The sequence below is a fragment of the Molothrus ater genome, chromosome 6 (assembly GCF_012460135.2).
Source record: "Molothrus ater isolate BHLD 08-10-18 breed brown headed cowbird chromosome 6, BPBGC_Mater_1.1, whole genome shotgun sequence".
In the NCBI taxonomy this organism is placed as follows: Eukaryota; Metazoa; Chordata; class Aves; order Passeriformes; family Icteridae; genus Molothrus; species Molothrus ater.
In genome coordinates this window covers 16,411,471-16,432,223 of record NC_050483.2, presented here as the reverse complement: position 1 = coordinate 16,432,223, position 20,753 = coordinate 16,411,471, and the positions used below count along the sequence as shown (strand labels likewise).

The following is a 20,753-nucleotide window of genomic DNA, read 5'->3' as shown; positions in this document are numbered from 1 at the left end:
CGGCTTGGGCTGAAATTCGAATCCAGATCTTAACCTGGCAACAGCACATTCCAGTGACCAGGTCTGCAAACCTCCTCAGGGGCCTGTCCCCAAAGACAGGATCTTTCATTTCTCAGCACATCACTCGAGCTCTTTTAAGATGCAAAGGCTACATTTCTATCTTTGTTAATGAAAGGAAAGTTGTTTGGGCATTGCTTGTCTTTCTTGTGGGATAATACCAAGATGCAGTGTGATATCTGCCAGCTGACAGACTGCAGAGGAACTCTGGGTCATGCAGGCTGTCCCAGCTTTGCAAGCAGCAAAACAAGTGCCCACCTTTTGGAAACCAGAGCGACTTAATTTGTGATTGGTGGGTGATTCTGAGCTCTCTGTCCCTTTGCCTGTGGGGACTTTTATGCATGTCTGTTCTTATGAGGGTTCTTTGACATCAAGAAACATGGGAGCACAGGCTGCAATTCTTCCTACTTGGGAACTTAGGGGTTGATTTACAGGCTCTTTCTCCCCTTCCAATAGCTGCTTGTTCCTGCAAAACTTGTAAAGGTTTCTCATTGAATCAAAACTCCTACCTGTCTTCCAGGCAGCAGCTCAAAAATCTGTGGTACCAAGAAAAAAGGACAGGCAGATGGAGTCTTGCTTAAGCCTAATTTATTTTTTTGACCTCAGCTTTAAAAAGAACCCATGTTTTCAGTTCTTGGGCCAGAAGACTTTCACTGTAGAATAAAAGTAGTGCTGTTATGAAGCACCTGAGCTCTTTATCTGAGAAGCACCTGGATCAGAAATGAATGTTAATCCAGTAATAACAGATAATTAAACAGTTCTAATGGGGGCTTTAATCTCTTTTCTCCAGATGTAGTTTTGCTTTTGGCCTTCATCAGGAGATTATGATGGAACACAGAGGGCTTCTAATCCAATCAAAATTCCTTGATGGATTGGAGTATTTGTTGTGCTTTCACATTTCAGCAGTGGTTACACCACAAGATTAACTTCATTCACAGGGTTGATATCTTCTTACTAAATTCAGTGTACTGGTTTGATGCAGGCAGAAGAAAGGTGGGAGGGCAGGATACAAATGTGTCCTGGATGCCTGTGCTGCACAGAATTGCTTGGGACCAGGCTTTGGGATTCAGGTGACACCTTGCAGTCTTCTGGTGCCTCAGTGCTGACTTTGTGTGAGCTTGAAGTGATCTGCCTTAAGCCTTGAACTCCGGTGGTGGCTTTGTAGTTGAAAATCTCCTTTGGAAGGAGCTTTACCTTTCCAGCTGGGAACTGTGTGTCCGCTTTCATTTGCCCTACAGATTGTGTAGAGATTCTTCCCAAGTGTCTTGGCTTCAGATTGAAATTTCTGCTTGGCAGCAGGATGCTGACAAATGCTGGCTTGCAGTGCCTGACTACCTTCCTGCTATCCACTTCCTAATGTCATCCCCTGGGAGTGAAATGAGGAAGCCCATGCACAAACCTTTTGGGTCAATAGGTGCCAATTCAAGGGAAAAAAAAAAAAACCCAAAACTTTTTTGCTCTTCTGCAGATCATATCACTGGTGTAATAATGAATCACCACTGATATTATTGAGGTCTTGATGCACACCTTGTTTTAATATTTGCTCAGAACTGCCCATCCTCACATGCTGGGTCTGTGATGCTCTAATCACATCACATCACAGCACCTACTCTATAGATTTCACTTAAACCAGCTTAAATCAGGTTTAAACTGGTAAGATTATTCAAATGTGTGTATTATTATTTGTGCTTGCTCAAAAATGTTCTTGAAGTAGCTGGAGTTTTCACAGTTCTGCTGTAGTGGGTACAGCTGATCTTCAGCCACAATTTGTCTTCTGCTTCTTGTATTTACTCCTGCTAAGACAGGTTTTATAGACACAAGGATTCAAATTACCCTTCCTAAATTATTGAGTGTCAGTAAACCTGGTTGAAAAGGACAGAATTCTTTCTGTTACATATTTTACATAGATTTCAGGTAAATATATTGGGTTATCCAATGCCACTTTCCTGTTCTAGATTATCTTTTTAAATAGAGCCAAACACGGGGTTGTCCTTATGAATAAAAGTAAATTGTTTAGTGGGATTAATTCTGTGTTAAGAGCTATTTCATTGTCTACCAGATTTGACATGAGAGAGGTAGCTCTTCTACTTAAGTTTTGTTGCTAAGGAACAGTAATAATATTCCTTGAAATGATTTTGAGAATTAATCCTATAGAAATCAGGTTTTTGTGTTACTTTGTCAAGTGCAATTAGGAAATTTAGGAAATTTCATGTACTTGGAATTAGGGCTGTCAAGTAAAGGCCTTTCCTAAAGGAATTCAGCACACACACACACAAAGGATCAGGACTCTGTAACCACTGTGTGTCCTGCCAGGCTTGGATGAGTCCGTGGTGCTGGAGAGCTGTGTTGCCTTTCTTCTCTTTCCCAGACTGGGGATTCACCTCCAACTCCTGCACTGGCAACCTGGGAGTACTCCATTGGTTCAGAGGGGGAGTTAAATTAGTGGCTGGTGCCCAGGACCTGTTTGTTTTCCCTATTTAGGTTTCCCTTCCAAGTCCTTGAGGGCAGTACTTGCTTCAGGGCAGGTGTCTTCTAAGCCTTACTGATGTCAGGTTGAAGCAGTGGTTTCCCAGAAGCTGAAATCCTCTGTGAGGTGCCATTTGCCCTTTCTGTATCTGAGCTGATCTTGCAGAGGGCTGCTCTCCACTGAGCACAAAGCCTGTCTAGCCCAGGCTCTTTCTACTCTTTCTTTTGAATTATCCCACAGACCATTAAAAGGAGAAGGTGGTTTATGTGAAGGACCCTGCACCACCTTGTGAGAGAATGTGAACGGTCTGCGCTGGTGGTGTGTGGGAAAGTGCCAGAGGATTTTAATGCCTCCTTTTTAGAAAAAATGAAAATAATTAGCAGATGACAACATAAAAACAAGTTTAGCTAGTGCTGCCTTTTTTTTTTTTTTTTTTTTTTTTGGCTAGACAAAGCTCTCTGAGTGTTCTCTCATCTGAGTGCTTGGCCACAACAATTTGTTTTCTCCGAATCACATGCTAACCTAGTTTTGAAAAGTCTTATTGTTCATGTCAGCTGTCACAACCATAACAGTTCTGTCCATGAAAAGAACAGAGACCCCATTAGGACACTGAGGGTTTTCTGCCAGCTGTTTGGTGTTTTTCTCATGTTATATCATCAGTTTGTTTGGAAAGATTTCGCTGTACTGCACGCAGCTTATCGTGTTAAGATACCAGATCCATCTTGAGATCCTTCAGGTACTGGGTTCATATTCAGGCACTGGTACTGGCACAGCAGCATAGATAACTCAGCCACACTGAACACTGTGCTGTGACTACTGACAGCCACTGGGCAACAGAACTACATTTAAACTGCCTGCTGTTGCCATTTGTGCTGCAGCACAAACATTGCTTTCATTTGTTTAGTAGGTTTGAATAGAACAAAACAACAACCTAGTCCTCTGTCTGAAGTTTAGATAATGGAAGAGTATTTCTGGATTTGAGTTCTTTTTGTTAACAGCTGAAATGGTGAGCTAAGGATTGGCTGGGACAAGTTCCATGATGGTTTGTGAGCAAAGGCTTGTTGGGTGAAGCGTGGCTTTGATGAGATCAGCATGCTTAGCAGGCTTCATAAAGCAGCCTTGTTCTTTTATGGGGTGGCTTGTTTCTGTGGCAGTCCTGCAGTCTCCTGCTGATGTGCAGGAGCTCATTTTTACCTGGCAGCATCCATCTTTAGCCCCTGATCACTTCCAGGAGCATCCTGGCATGCACATTTGGCCAGAACGGGTGGTACCTCAGAGCCATCTCTCTCCTTCCTCAGATCATCTCAGCAACAAAGTGTTTTTTACTGATTAAGTTTCTTAAAGCTTTTGGTTAAGAGGTTGTTACTCACATGTAAAACGAGTGTGCTCTGTGGGATCTGACACTTGTTCCATTCCCAGGCAAGGAAGAAGGGCATAGCTCTGATTTTGCTGGCTTGAAGTAGAAGATGCCTGACTCAAATTCCAGTGGACCTTTCTTAGTGCTGGGGTGGAGCTGCCCCTCTGATCTCTACACAGCTTCATTCCCTTGAGGTTAAAGCTGAACGTTGCTGTTTGTGCAAAAGCTGTGGTGGCACTGTTCCTGTGTCCCTTCCCTGAATGGCCAGAGGTAGCACTTGTGACAGACATAAGCTGCTGACTTTGGTCCTTGCCTGCCTTGCTTACCTGCTGGTGTTCACTCCAGATGGCATGGATAAAGAAATTATTTTCCTCGTTTTTATTTATAGGCACTGAGGCTTGGATTGCCTACACATGCTGCCACCTCAAAAACTCAGGGATAATGAGAAAATAGGGGAAAGTTTCAGCTTGATACCCTGAAAAATTCACCCTATAAATTTATATATGCTATAAACTTATGCAACCTTAGCTCTTCTGCACATCACTTGTGTTTGCAGAGCACCAAATGTCAAGAACAGGATGCCCAAAATGCACACAGGACAGTTGCTGAGTTTAAGTGAAAGACTTCAGCCGTGTGACAGCTTTTGCTTTGTTGTGGTTTTAGGATTTTGAACTGGCAGATGTAAAACCGAGTTTGACAAGGTAAGGCCTGCCAACGTACGGCAGGATGAGGGTGTGTGTGCCTAGATGGTTCAAGAAGGTGTTTTTCTAGTAGTGTTTGGTTGTTTTTTATTTATTTAGCAACCGTGGTTGGTCAAACCATGGTATGGTCTGTCATGATCTTTAAGGATAGGGTGGCATAGGATGTAGGGTAATTAGGTTGTCTTTGTTGTTCTGACAGCACTTTAAACAATTTACAAAGCATATTTAAAGTAACAGTATTATAATTTCATACTTCATATGATAATTTCATATGACAATTTAATATTTCATTCATCATTTCAGTGTTAGAGAAGTCCTAAGCCTGTTAGTCCCAGGTGAATTCAGGCCCAGTGCTCACAGTGTGGGCAATGGTGACATGTTCCAAGCATGGGAGGAAGTCAGTGACAAGTTCTGAAGGCTTAGTGGCATTTCTGTATCTGAAGTTCCTCCAGTGTAATTCAGTAAGCACTGAAATACACTGGGATGCCTTCAGGCTGAGCTTTACAGTAACATTTAGCCCTGACAAGAACATTGGTGTTGGCGCCATTTCAGTGTTTTCCTTATTCCCACTGCTAAACCCAACAAGATAGGCCACACTACAACAGGATTCAGTATTTGTGTTCTTGTTAACTGCTTGTAAAATATAAAGTGATTACCCCGGCAGAGGAAGCGCCCGTGCTTTCAGGAATAGCAAATGCCTGCAGAGCGAAGCTGGGACAGCTGCCATCAACAGCAGCAGGCTCCTCCAGAGGTACCGTGGGACTGCACTGCTCTCCTGGCAGCTGCATTGCTCTGTGGGACTGCACTGCTCTCCTGGCAGCTGCATTGTTTGCTGCTTGGAGCCAACACGTGTGTTCCCAGACTTGTTACAAGGTTCTGCCAGTTCTCCAATGGGAAGTTAAGGCACAGTCCTCCCTTTTGTTCAACATGGACATCACCGTGTGGTGACTGGAAACTCAAGAGCTGGAGCCAGGTCAGTCTTTCCAGGGTTGAACTGCCTCTTGTTCAAGTTAAACCTTTCTCAAATGCTTCTGCTGTAAATGGTTATTGAGCAAACACAATTGCATTTTTACAAGCAGATCGTGAATTACCAGAAGTCACTTGGGTTTGACTGGTTGTTTCTTGCTCTCAGTTTCGTGAACTTTACTTTATTCTCAGGGCAAGCAGCAGAGGGGCCTTACCAATGGCACTGTTCCTTCTGCTGACCCCTGCTTTTCCCTCCAGACTTTAGTGCAGGGAATTGTCATGGAAAGGCTCACATCAGCATGGGGACTGAATGGGAATATTTGTCTGGAATGGAGGCTGCAGCAGGAGGACATGGAGGGGAAGGAGTGCTCCTGACCACTATACTAACAGCAACTCACCTGAGCAGGTCAGTGAGAGGTACCCACAATCCAGAAACAAACAATACAGGAAAAGTTTGGCATCACAAGTTTTGAGGTTGCTTTCAATCCCTGCACCCAGCCCTCACTCCTGCTCTTCCCTTCTCCTGTGCTCATGCCTTTTTCTGCTCTTTATGTCACTTTCATGCTTTAGTCTTTTTCTCACTTGAACACTTGTCATTATCTGTTGTTGCTATTGCACTCTTCTTCACAAGCTTTCTTCTTGCTTGCACTTTCGCTCTTTCTTGCTCATGCTTTGTTCTTTGGTTTATGTTTTTGTTTTTTTTTTTTTTTTAATTTCAGCCCTTGGTTGTGCTTTCCCTTTGCTTTTTTCTTTGCACTTGTTCTACCTTCTCTTCTCTGCTACCTTTTTACTACAGCTACAGACTTCATTCTGGAAAACCTTCTCAAATTTATGCCAGGTCAGTTATTAATCATTCACAGGCCTCAGGTAATGACCAAAACCAGTAGCTTTGACAGCTTTTACAGAAGAACAAATACAAGCAAAAAATACAAGTTTGCAATGAATTCTTGCAGTCACTGTTTCCCCAGCTGGAAACAATGACTGCAAGAATCCATTGGAAACTTGAAGGAAAGAAAGGAATATCACTGTCCAGATACAGTACTGATATAATACTGTATCCAGAGATGCTGTGGTTCAGTATTTGCTTCAAGTTATCCAGGAACTCACTGCATTTTTAGATTGGATGTGTGCACAAAGAGGAAACCTGCCCCTCTCCAAGAGGTGCATATCTTCGTATTTCCTGAGGAGGCTGTTCCTAGGGCTACTGGAAAAAGCAAGGAATTATAATAGTAAGATCACAGGGTGGAAAACAACCCATTATTTATAAAGCTGGTTACCAGCAGGGCCAGCAGCATTCAGTGGTGGAAGGGAGGCTCTAGGGGTGGGGGTCTGGTGACTTGTGACGCTGCACACATGAAAACAAAGCTTGTGGCTGATAGATTTGTTTTTATTATTATAGAACAGATGAACTAAAATAAGCCAACAATATAATTTTATGCCAACAGCCATCTTTCTAGCACAGGCGGTGACTGACTCAGTATACCCTTCTCCCCCCCTCCCCGGGCCTCTGTTCAAGGGAAAGCAAATGGTGGTGACTCTTGCACATGGTTTTGGACTGCAGTGATCCTACTCCTGTTACCTGTGCAGGTGTGCCTGGGAAAAGAAGAGGCAGGGGAGCAGAGAAAAGAGTATATATGTTGTAGGAGCAATAAGCAGAAAGGTTTGTGGATCCTCTTGCACGTTCACACTTTGTGACCGAGTAGATGGGACAACTGGAGAATCTTGCCCACTTTCAACATGTAGCAAGCTCCTAGTTGCTACTCTAGTCAAGCCAGGAGTTTCTTCCCATTCCAAGCTAACAAAGGGCAAGATGCACGCAGTGGGGGGGAGCTTTTGGCAGGGTAAGGGGCAGTCTATGTAAAACCAAACCAAAAAACCACCCCCACCCCTCCCAAAAAAACCCCAAACAAACCTGCATTTTAAGCCACTTCAAAGTAAAAGTTACTTCTTATAATATAATAGATACTTTTTAAATGGCAGGACCACCATCCTAGAAAGACCAAAGGGCTTGCACTCGAGACCAAAGAAAGAAAAATAGAAAACCAACCAACCAAACAATAGGGGGAAAAAAAACCAAAACAAAACAAAAAAACCAAGAGTGGCCCCACTCTCAAGCTTGGCTCTTCTCTAAAAACAGCACTCGTCATCCATCTGAATAGGTAAAAGGAGGAGTGGACAGAAAATAAAATAAAATTGGTGCAACTTCTCGCCGGCTGGCGCATGAACCCAAAGCTCCGTACAGCCCCGTACGACTGCGCGTCCTGCGTGGCAGCATCTCTGCGGTCAGCTTTCATCACTGTATATGCCGGTATGTATATCTGAACGTATACATACACATACACACAATAGATTATACTGTTCACAATGTTAGTTTGGGTCCAGGAGGAGGGCTCATCTCTCTTTCACGTGGTTCTGTGCTCCCGCGCTGTTGCTGCTCCCGTTGCCGCTGCCGTTACTGCTGCTCCCGCTGCTGCTGCAGAGGACCTCCGTGAGGTCATCCATGATGGTGGTCTCTTTAGGGTCCACGAGGTTGAACTCCCTGATGAATAGGATAAAGTGTGTGTAGAGTGTGTTTAAATGTCCGTGCAGCTCCAGTGCCAAAGTCTCCTTAAAGTGTGAGGAGTAGATATGGGCCAGCACATGGAACAGGTACTTGCAGATCTTCTTCACTAGGGACTCAAATGAGTTAGGGAATTCTTTGCCTGAAAGGAAGATGGAGAAACACCATGATAGCACCAGCTGCTCACTGTCAGCACCCCAGCAGCATCTGCGTAAGAGCAACCAGCCCAACTTACATAGCAAACGACCCGAGGGCCCTGTGTCATATCACCCTCTTTTGACAGGAATTTGGGGGACAAGGCTAACGCAGTATTATGCATTTTCATTTGAAGTTATACTTTAAACCATAAGGGTTCAAAAATCAGGCAGCAAGTGTAGTTCTTCTCTAAAGCCACTACTTTTTAGTTACAGGCTGTAAAAATGAGAGGTTCTTCTGTGTCCTTATCTAGTTTGTCCAAGAGTGGATTTTCCCCTGGAACACCAGTTCAGAGATCCTAAAATGGAAGCCAAGGTACATGGACCGTGGTGGTGTGCGGCAGTTAGTACATAACTTTATATAACATGTTCCCTTGAACATGCTGATATTCTATCAAAGGGGAAAGAAACTACCTCCTTTGTAAGCAAAGGCTGCTGGCCTAATGTTTTCTATATTGTAATGTCCTAGTTTCCCAATTACCTCTTCAAGTGGCTCATGAAGCCAGCTGCTTTTAGTTCTGATTAAGCCCACCTACAATAGCTTCGAGTTTCTATTTTCTTCCCCTTAACCAAAGGCATTGCATGTAGCAATCTTGTTAGGATACAAATTTGAGATAAAATTACTTTGCTATTGCTTTTCAGCTTTAAAAATCACATTCTTATTTAATCTTTGTATGGAAAAGGAGACTGCAAACACTATGAGAGACAATGCAGAGCCTTGGGCAAAGAAAGCAAGCCACATTGCTGCAATCCAATTTATTACCCACATTTCTTAATGCATTGAGGCTCTAATGGAAATAGTAAAGGCACACAAAGGTTGAAGTTTGCTATCAACAAACTGTATTGAACACACAAATGCTGACTGTTTTCAGAATTTTATCCTCTATAATCCAGGCTAGATCATCTCAAAATGCCTGAAGAAAAAGAGGTGCTGATGATGAGATATAGGCCGAGGGGTCAGGTTTGTGAGACTTTCACCCTAGTTCACACATGAAGAGGGTAAGTCTTCTTTTACTGCAACCATCAACCAAAGTTATAATCTTCCTTAAAAAAAAACCCAACCAACCAAAACTACAAAAGAAACCAAACTAAAACCCATCAGACCAAAGTGAGAAAGCTGTCTGTTATTCAGAGACAAATGCCAACTGTCAGCTGACTGATGGCACCCCAAAGAGCCCCAGGCAGCAGCCATACCGTATTTTGTTGGAAAGACATCCTCATCTGTCACTAGTTTCTGCACTGAACTCATGACGAAGTCAACGTACTGAGGAGCAGTGCACTTGATCTTCTTTCCCCGCTCATCATACCAGTAGTACTGTCTGTGGAGAGAAGGGACAGGGTCACCACACCACACTCTGCTCCTCAGCTACTCCTCCAAGGGGCTCTGTCCAAGTAACACAAAACAATAGCTGCTACAGAACAGACTCACTTCTTTGTGCATCAAAGAACTTGAACTTGTGCTGGCCGATTTTGTCTCTCCCTATCAGTCTAGGCCAGAGTGCAGGTGGCAGCACCAAGCACAGAAAGCCTCGCTGACAAGACTGCAAGGGGAGGAGTTCTGCTGAGGGGCTGATAATTCCCTATCCATGACAGGTTTACATACGGTCTGTAGAAGTGTACAGGAAAGCATTACTGAACTATATTTAAGGGGCAACAACATTGCATAGTGACAAACTGATGAACTTCTGATGCTTAACGTCAGAGAGCATAAATTAGTTCTGTACTGCAATACTGTGAAACAGTCAGACGGTGGCTCCAGAGCACCACCTTTCCCAGCCAGGGGCTCTCTAGCACTGGCAGTGATTTCAGGTGTTCCAAAATGCAATCCCGGGGGAAGTTTTGGGGCCCCTTCTGCACATCCATCCCAGCAGTGAACTCTGCTCCTTAGGTTCCAGTTACAGACTCCCACAAACACCTGAATTTACATGTGATTCTGCCACCAGTGAATATTCCTGTTGCATCTTACCAGGAGATACTAGCTCTCCAAAAGCAACCATAATTCAATCAGTTAGCCATAATAATTTTGATTAACTGCAGCCATCCTTCAGCTAACACACAATCTGAAGGCTACAAAACAACTAAATGTTTGTTCCTTTTTAAGAAAAAGTCATGGTTAATTAAAGCATCTCTAACTGCTACTGAGAGCAGCTACCCACTTGATTAGGCAGACATAGAGAAATGTTTTACAGATAAAGAATTCAGAAAAACACTTTTCAAGTTTTTATTCCTATGTCACATTAGAAGAGCCCTGAGTTCCAGTTTATGAACTTTCTTCAGAAAGTCTAAGCTCAAGACACAGTCCTATATCATGATAGGGCTGGTAAGAAATCCATTGTACTGGTCTTCCCCAATGACACTCTTACTGTTCATGCCCCAAGCCACAAGAAAACAAGAGGAAGCTGCAGAAATAAGTAGAGGAGTTCAAGTTAGGAAAGGTAACTACAAAGTAGTTCTGAAAACATTAAGGTTTTAGAATTTTTCTTTCAGCTCCTTTTCACTATGTAGTATTTGGTCACTCTGTCCTTTACTAGAGAGAAAAGGATTGACTGCAAAATTGAGTAAAAAGGTGAGTGGGTGAAAACAGTAGGAGTCAAAAGTTCTTTTCAGAGCTATGTCAGGCATCAAACCCAGCACTTGGGCCCTTAGGCACAGACTGTGCTCTTCACCACTGCTCACTTCCTTTGTACAATCCACCTCTAAGGAATTACACAATGCGGTGCACCAACACAACCTTGTTTGCCTACTCCTGTAGAGAGAGACAGACTCAGGCAATTCTGCCTTATTCTGGGTCTTAAGACAGTGCTTGTCACCAGGAGCAGAGGCAGGTTGCACTGTTCTACCCCAGTAGTTCTCTCATGCTGCAGGAATCCTCAACTGCAAGACAGAAAGCACAGTTTAGAGCTGCCCTTGGGTGCAAAACTGAGTGTTGATAATTGGATTTTAGTCAAAAGAAACAATTTGGCAACTGTACAAGTTCACTTATATTCTCACGTAAGTGAATAAATCTGCTCTAGCATCCCACTGCCCAGCCTTCCTGCCTTTCCTTGAAAATTAGGAAATTATTATGCCAAACTGGAATTAAACAGAAGAATCATTAACAGTAAGGGGATAACTACAAGGACTGTCTGTTGATTAGAGTCATGTGTTTTCCTCATGTTCCAGGTGCCTGTTGAACAGATTTCCCAGCTCTCGTGGGAAGAGAGGAGGGAGCCCCTGACGTGCCATGAACATCTCGCACCTGGTCCATGGCTTCCACCCACGCTGCAGTTATCTCCATGAACAGGACAGCAGCGCTCTGGGGCCATGCAAGGGCTCACTTGGGCACAGAAGCCTAATTGCATTCCACCACTGGCACTGTGACAGCACAGTCCCATATTAGGGAATGGATAGGAAGCAGAAAGGACAGGAGGATGAGACTTAAGGGCACTTTTCAAAAACTGCAGATTTAAATCTCCCTAGTATGGAGACTATGAGGAATCTGCAGCTCCATTCTAAATCCCAGGGAGAAACGACTATGGGTTTACCCGAGAAAAAAGCCTGTGATGCAAATAATGAAGCATAACACATGTGAAATCACAAATGAAATCACAATACTGCATCTTAATATATCTATGTGCTTTATCCTTTTTCCTCTAAAACATTCTGGGCTGGTGTTGATGACACAGAACCCAAGGCAGAACAGGAGTTACACCAATATACAAGAAAGGCTTTTGGAAGGAGGGAAAAGCATATACAGTGGGAATTATTTTCCCTGGAAAAGGAGGAGAGACCGTCCTGGTAGAAATACCAAAAAACAGGCAACACGAAGAAAGCAGGATAGAAAGCCAGAGGCAGGAGTATAGTGCTTGTGAGCAGCTGGAACAGCTCTGATGGCTTCACAGGGGCTAAGCAGTGTTTGGATGGCAGAGAAGAGAAAGGAGGCATCATGTAAAATCATATAGCTAGGGAAATGTAAAACTTACAAATTTTAATTAAGCACTCTAGAAGGAAATCCTCTCCCTATGCAGAGACACTAAGGGCAAGATAAGCATGAGAAAGGAGACTAAGATTAGAAAAAAAGAGTGATAAGCATTACAATTAAGGGATTTCACTGGACAAAAACATTTTGCAAGGTGGGCTTCCTGAAAGTTTGCATTCATTCTTCATTTCTGCCTCAGGAGTTTTGTAGACTTATCCTTTTAAGTACAGCACTTACACAAGCTCTTATTTATTACACTCACTGCAGCACTTTGAGGAGTTTTACCTAAATGTCAGCTAGAAAACCAATTTATAGCTCAGGGTGCTTTAAAGCTGGTTTGTGTAATAATAAGCTATAAAGCATACTAAATTTTAATAGTAAATACCATGTTAAAATATAGTACCTGCTTTACAACATGTGATAAACACATTAATGAGCAATATTAAGTAATTCTCAAAGTTGTATTCATTCACCCTCATTAAAGTTTGAGGATAACTGGCCATCATGGTATTTCTCTTGGCATTATCCCACCTTGCCAGCAAATGCTTCCATCTGTTCTACACTGAGACTAAGTTTTGGTCAGATGTCTCCTAGTGACCGTAAGCAGAAATTCTCCTCCTTGCTGTGTGCAGATGGCTGTGCTATCTCATGTATCTGACAGAGGGCTGAAAGCTGCATCTGTCTGCAGTTTGTCACTTGGCTGCAGCTTCTCTCAGATGTTAAAACCTTACCTCAAATATTTAACTTCAACCAGTGCTTATTGTGCCAGCAAATACTTTAAATTTAGGATTGGGTACTTGCAGTGCAATCTGAATGTCAAGTAACTTGACAAGCAACCAGTTCTTAGTAGTTACTTGAACACCTCAACCATAAATAAAAAAAGCCTTTCTTAGGCATGACCAGAATGATGTGATCCAAAATGTATAGTAAAGTACTCAGCAGGGAAAATACAGAAGTGGAACAGAATGAAGACTTTCATATGGAACTACCCAAGAAATCGGCAAGGGAAACAATGGCAAACTGCACCTAAATTCCAAGCTACTGTAATTCTATGGCAATCTTACATAGCCAGATGCTATTTTATTCCAAAGGAAAGCAACAAACAGATCACAGCCACAGAGGGCTAAGCCTGGAGTGTCCATCAGGTTAATCAGCAACTGACACCAGTGTTCAGGTGTCTCTCTTTAAACACTGGAGACAGGTCCAAGGCACAATAAGCCACAGCAACCGGTGCTCCTCCAACACAACAAGCACATCCTCAGCTAACCAGAGCTAGAAAAGGCAGAACAAAAAGATCAGGATTTGGAGAACAGAGTTATGAAAGGGGCCCACAGAGCCGAACTGTGCTGAGGTGTGTAGGCAGCTGATCTCACCTTGGTGGCTTTTTCACAGACCCACACATTTGCTAGAAGCAAGCAGCCTCCCGTTTGCAGATGTGAATCAGCCATCTGCCCCCAAGTACAGGAAGGTACTGAGGTTGTTATGATTTAGCTACACACAAGCCATTTCAAGTGCTTCACCCAAGTGCAGACATGCTTCCTGTTATTTCCAAATAGCACAATTTTTCAGTTTTCCAAAACAAAGGATAGGAACATTCTGCTATCAGTCCCTACCACTAAAAATACAGGCTACAGCTGCAGTTGCCTACAGGCACTTCCTCTCTTTATTCTGCAGCACAAGGTGCTTACAGAAAACTCTTGTTAAAGGCTCACTAGAGCAGAATGGAGCAACACTAATGGAGGTTCCCAATCACCACCTCCTTTTAGCCACTATTTCCCACCAGCCAAGGGGATAAACAGCTGAACTCTATGCTTGGGACTGCCAGTGCTACATCAGGAATTTAAACATGAGCACGCTTGGGAACAAGAATCAACAAAACACTCATCTTACTGCTCACCATTTCTTATTTAGAGACAGGCTGTCTCCTTTTGATAAAATCTGGGTCCAACAGAAATTTATTACCTTCTCTTCCAGCTTGCTTTCAAAGTCTCTAGTATGGCCTTTAACTCTCTGACACAGTTATCATTCCTTCTACATGCAAAAATACCCTCCATACACTTTGCATGCTTTTAAGTGCTCTCAAAGAAAGCCCCTGATATTAATTTCAAGTCTACAAGATAGACCAGTGCATTAAGCAAGGCTTTCCTTCTAAGAATTATGTAATGATTGTCAGAGATACAAAATAGAGGTTCTGTTGCATACATTCCCTGGGATGTTGTTTGATGTACTGTGACATTACTGTCCAGTCATCTCTTTTAAAATCCATCTCAAGTAAATTAATCCCAGGAAATGCAAGAGGGGGGAAGAAAAGGACTATCAACACATGTTGGAGGGAAAAAAACCCAAAACACAACAGGCATATTCATACTTGACTAGATCTCATATTCCACCATGTTGGACTGTGCTCATCAGGAGCAGAAGTTTATTGTAACTTTTCTGCTATTCACACTGTCCAGTAACACTACAAAGCTTTCTTCCAGAACTAACTGCTAGTCCATGTTAAAGTCTTCTAAGTTCTAGAGGCGGAAAAATGCCAAACCGAAAGTTTTCCTTACTGTTGCAAAGCTGGCACTTGTGTCCTCTGTGCCCAGGGGCTCAGGCAGAGAGCCTGTGGCTCACGTCAGGCTAGAGGTTATCCACCAGCAGCCTGGAGCTGTGTCAGCATTCCAGCTCTCAGAAGCACCCTCTGAGGTTTTCACAACTCACCTCTCCTGCCCTGCCTTCCCTGGAACCCAGCACTGTGACCAGTACAGACAGTCCTGCCCTGCCCTTGCTCAGGAGCACACTCTGTGCAGGTACAGCTGCACTGCAGGCTCAGGGCTGAGCTCTGCATGGCAGGGGCACAGCAAAGGACATGGGGACCTGTGACCCAGCCAGGTGACACTCAGAGACACAGCAGGAGCTGACAACCCCAAGACTCACTCAGGCTTTTTCAACTGTGAGACTATAAAGGCCCAGAATTCCCTTTGTTTGGGGCCCCTCCCTGGAGGCACTGGATTGAGCTGTTATGAGGTTATTTAGTTACTGTACCAAGTTAATTTTAAGGATCTGGATATCCGAGACTCTGCTATGGAAAACCTGGGTCAAGCCAGTGAGAAAAGCTGGTCTGAGTGTGGAGTGAGTGTGTAGCTGTGAAGGGGCTTTGATCCCAGCTCATGACTGACTGCCACAGTGGCTCCTGCATGGTCAGACAAAGAAGTTTCCTGAACACCCTCCTTTCCCTCTCCCCCAAGCACACACGTGGTCATTTGCCTCTCTGATCTGACCTTATAAAGCCAGCTTAGAGCACTCAGAGATTCTCCTCCTCCTAGTCCTCCACAAAAACAGATTTCCATCACACCTCCCTGCTGGAGGGAGAGAAGAGGATGCACAGCTGACACATTCTCAACAAGTAGAGACCTGCTGTAAAACACTTGCCCGGTGCCATCCAATACCAATATCCTCCCCCAGGAGACTCTGAAGACATGGAAACCTTGCATGTGTAACAAACGAAAATACTGACTTACGTATTGCACACTGCCATGGTCTGACATGACTCTCCTGTACAGAATTCTGAGATTGTACTATACTGTAAGTTGATGTGATGGAAGAAAGTTGTTGCTGAAAAATAAACAAAGTAAAGAAATTCAGAAGTAAAATACATTCAAACACTGGTTATCCTCCAGACAATTATTTAAATACAGCAAGTGAAACAACCTCAGTCTTGAGCTTGCATACAAATTTAAACATGATTTAGCTAAATGAGCCTAATGATGAACTGCAAAACAAAGAGGTACACAGAATGAAAGCTCTTGTTTTGATTTAAGATGAAAGCACCATGATGCATTAGCTCTTATTACTCACAAAGCAGCAAGACTGGAAAGTGTCTCCGTCATCAGCCTCACCTTTACAGTAGAATACTCTGCTATAAGCTGAAGGCAAACAATTTGCTACATTCTTTTGAAGTCAGACTTAAAATCTACAGTGGCTAGAAAACAGCACTATTAGTTTCCAAAACATGTCTCCTTGTAAAAACAAGCAGCATGAAACCTAGTACACTTCTACTTTTTAAAAATCTCCTGAGATAATTTAACTTCTTAATACTTCTCATGGGGAATCTCACTTTTTCTTAATGAGTGTCTATAAACTTTCCTAGTGTGCAGTTTAAAGCAGTTTCTTGCTTCTACCACACACTGTTGAAAACATAAACAAAAGTGGGCCACAGATGCAGGTGAGGACAGGCAGTAGCAGCCCACCAAAGTACAGCAGGTCAGGGCTGAAGTGCACAGGGACAGCATTCAGTCACAGTAGCTGGTCACAACTCTGAATTTCAGCCTGTCTACTGTTGAATATAATTCAACCAAGATTTGGAAGGAGTGGGGAGGAAAAAATCTGACCAAAAGACTTCACAACTTTAGGCTTTAGGCCTAAGTTGCTTTACATACAAGTCTTTAGAAACTCCATTTTTACAATGCTTCTGGAAGATCAGTAGCTGAAGTTAGAAACATGCAGAACCAGCCAGTTTAGCAAGCAGTCAACGGGGATCTTGATGGTTCTGCAAAGAGCATCCAAAACTGCAGTGCCCTCAGTGCCACAGGGAGGAGGCTGGAAGGAGGAAATGCATCAAGGCTTTCATGCTGCTGAGCACAGCTGGGCTGTGCATGAGACAGCTTAATTACCACTCAAGGTATAATGACATGCATTACACAGTAAGCATAAATAGTCACTGAGTGTTTCTCTAAGCACTGAAAACAGCAAAAAGAGTGAATGAATGGCCTCTTGAGGATGGACAGCAAGCTCAGAGCTGTATGAACATAATACTCACTGTTGCTGGCAAGCCACTCATTGAGGTCTATTTCCCGTGGTAACATCACTAGTTCCTTAAATTCGAAGTCGGTAATTCTGGATTTTGTGTATTCTGGCTCTAGGTAAAGTTTCTTCTCTTCTGGTGCTGGCTTCTTACCATTTGGCTTTCCCTTGGACTTCCTGCAAAAGATTAAAAAAGAGAGAAGTGGGGTTAGTTCTACTGTTGAACAGCTATAGAAACCTGAAAGCAGCTGGTTCATCCAAACTCCTGCATTTGCCTTTACACTGCTCCTCCTGCATTCCCTTCACCAGCAGCTTCATTTTGCTGCTCCATCTCCCCTGCCCTTTGGCCAGATGAGATTGCAAACTCCTGGGAGAGCACTGGTCTCTCCTCAGGCCTGTGAACAGTGGTGACAAGCTCTGTGCCTGCAGGAGCCCATGTGAGCACCAACAACCTGCTGCGTTGGTGCTCACATGGGCAGTTCCTGCTCACCTGCAGAACAGGAGTCTGAGAAACAACAAATCTGGCCCCTGCAAGAAGACAGCTGGAAAAGCTGGTGCTGCTCCTTCAGAGCCTACAGCATTACCTGCTCTCCAGCCCTATCAGAAGCCTTCTTAAGTGAACATCTGTGACTCCAGCTAAAAGCAGTGATAAGCACAAAACTACCTGTTTTGTCAATTCTAGGGTTACCTGGGACAGAAAGAGCTGAGTTCATGTTTTTCTGAAAACCCTTGGAAACCGAATGCATTTATGAAATAACCTCCCATTTGGACTTATAAAAGCACAGAAACCACATGCCATACAAGACATTTATCTCCATGGCATATTGTGACTTCTCATCTCTCATCTGTAAAGTGTTTGCTGTAATCACTAGTGCTCCTCTCACTTGTTTTTTAAATAGACTCTCAACCCAACCCTGGAATAGGGATTTGGTAGGAAGGACAGTGGGTCAAGCACTGTGGTCTATTAGGCTATGTGATCAAACATCCATGCGTTCCTACAGTTAAAAAAATCCACCTAAGCAGAGATGGAAGAGCTATTTAATGGTGAGGCACAATCATAGGACAATACTTGCTTCCATTATAATGTAAAAATAAGGAAGAAACGCCAGTTCTTTTTTAATGTCAGGCTGTCTTCATTGAAGTGATTTTTAAGGATCTGTAAAATCAAGACAAGCCCACCTTTGCAGATGACTGCATTAAGTTTGCTGTCAAAACTCATTGAGATCTCATCCAAAGGAAACAGACCTCACATTTTGGCTCTTAACACACTTAAATAATCTTCCAGCTGTGTTCCTGTCTGAGATACATGCAGGCTTAATTTTTGCTGTGAGGATGTGATACACATCTTTCCTGGAATGGTGTTTGAAGTCTCAGTGCTGTTCTTAAAGGAAATATGATCACTCAGTTTTCTCTCTTCATGGCCTCTTTACTGATCTGTTTATTAAACCCATCTTCAAAAAGATTCATCATCCACATAATCCCTTCTGAAGCAGGCAGAGACTGAGCCGTGCCTTCCACAGGAAAGCAGCACTTTAACTTTGGTCACCAGCACTGCCAGTGCTCACTGGCTTAAACTTGTGTTGAGTCTTGTCACACGTCTCTCTAAACTGTAAATTAAGACTAGAGGGATGTCAGAAAGGCCACCATGAGGAAAGCTTGGTGACAGCAGCACAATATACCCTTACAGCCTCATGATGCATTTACAGAGATGTGCAGAAAGCACTGCAGGTGTCTGGCAGGGAACAGATGGTCACACTTTCATTCCAATGTTAATGAGAAAGGTGGGCTTCATAGTTTAAGAGGGGATGCCTGTGACATCTTTTTAAATAATACAACATGGAACATCTTTCTAAAGAATACAAAGACAGAATGAAACCAAACTAAAGGATTAATTCTCATAGCTGCTCTACAAGGGATGTTTTAGGACATGAGAATCAGTTGTTCCTCAGTGCAAGGCTCTTAATACAGAGGGGTTACTCGGTTAGATAACAGTTCCTGCTTGTCAGACTATTTCTGTCTTCAAACCCTTGCATTTGCTACATTTAGTGGTTTCTGGGTTTCATTTGGCTGGGGAGGGAGGGGGCCAGGATTCTGGCCTTCAAGGATAAATTGATTTTTTTTAGTTAAATTATAGTTCTAGTAACAGTCATGCAGAAAATACCTTCAGCTTCTGAGACTGGTTTGACAAACCGCATTAACCACACTCGGGGAAAAAAGTTATCAGTGAGAAGTAGTTTGGATAGAGTTTCTGTCTTTGCTGTAGTTCATAATTAAACCAAGGGCCCCAGGTTAGGGCTGTGCCACATCAGCTAAGAGCAGTCTTCTGTGAGGAGGAGGAGGGAAGAGAGAGACAAAGAGGTCAAAGACAGTCTGTCAGAGTCAGGCTGTGGAGGGAAACCACAGAAGGAAGAAAGACACACGAGACTGAGGCAAGCCTTCCATCACATGGGAATGGGTGGGGTGTGCCTCATCCTCACTGCAGCATCTCTTCCCCATTTCAAGAGAATAAACAAAAATTCAACACTAAATATATTTCACAAGTTTGCTGCTGCAAACAACATTACACTGTCCTTTGGCAGAATCCAAAGCCTCTCATTTTCACACAAATGTCAATTCTCTATTGGATCAGTACACGCAGCCACTTGGAGTCTTTATTTAAATAGATTGTGTAAGTCTTTCCACAACTGCCTTGTTCTGGAACTGAAGCACTTCAAACAAAAGCTTTCTGAAGAATCCCATGCTCTGCCCCTATCCAAAGCTTTGGCTAGTTTTATAAAAAACCTCTTGGGTATCACCACAGAACCTGCAAAATACCCAGAATCACCGCTATTATAGGATTTATTCACACCACTGAAACCTGACTGTCAAATTGCCCTGTGCAGCACAAACATCTTGTTAACCTTTTGCAGCTTCTGAGACCACAGCAAGACCACAGCAATTGTTTACACCAGCGCATTTCCATGACCTGCATGCAGTGCAGTTGGGACACTACATGGCCCCAGCACTGTAAGTACAAACTGACAAAAAAAAAAATAAATCTAGCCTTAAAAATGTCATTTTGAACTGGGGCATGTATCCCTCTCCAATTAGGCAGAACTTAGGTTCTAGTGACTTACTCAAATTAATTGAGTCATGCTCAATCTAGGCTGTAAAACTGTAGCTTTAGTTTGGGAACTATCAATACCAGCCCATAATGTAAAGTATTTTCTTTTTAAACTTACAAGGTTGGAGCATAGAGCAGTATGAAAAAAACCCTGTTTTAGAAATACAATTACATATGATTAAGAATCAACCAAGAATACTTCCATATTCCACATAAACCAAAGCTGGTTCCCAACCACCAGGATTACCAAATAGTGCAAAGTTCAGGAATAAGCTTCCTTCCCTCAGCTCAGGCCTACATCCAAGCTCACTGCTGTTTCAAAAACCTCTTAAGAAAACACCAGCTGGACTCAACTCCAAAGGCACAGTGTGAACATCCATTACCTCCTTTTTGCGCGCTCTTCTCATTCAAGATGCCTTAATTTTTCATTTTATGTTTAAAGTACACAAATAAAAAAAATGTCAAGAACAGTAGTTTTACTGTTCTCTTTAGGAAACATCAAAATTCATCACCTGCAAATGACTGTTTATTGGAAAACATAACTAAGTGTCATCTAAGACCACAAAAAGAGCAGAATTTTCCAAACACAGCTATAGGCACTT

General features: G+C 43.0%; 1 protein-coding gene across 2 annotated transcripts in view; it reads right to left on the bottom strand.

Annotated features, from left to right (window-relative positions):
* Window positions 1–6,914: 6,914 nt before the first annotated feature.
* Window positions 6,915–20,753, bottom strand: part of MOB2 (MOB kinase activator 2) — a 109,126-nt gene continuing 95,287 nt past the window's right edge. For both annotated transcript variants that reach the window (XM_036384590.2, XM_036384589.1), the window contains exons 2-5: window positions 17,065–17,225; window positions 15,767–15,860; window positions 9,497–9,621; window positions 6,915–8,250 (exon numbers count right to left, since the gene is read on the bottom strand). In XM_036384590.2, the coding sequence (XP_036240483.1) occupies window positions 7,940–8,250; window positions 9,497–9,621; window positions 15,767–15,860; window positions 17,065–17,225 (691 nt within the window). In that variant the 3' untranslated portion in view covers window positions 6,915–7,939. The remainder of the gene's footprint in view (window positions 8,251–9,496; window positions 9,622–15,766; window positions 15,861–17,064; window positions 17,226–20,753) is intronic.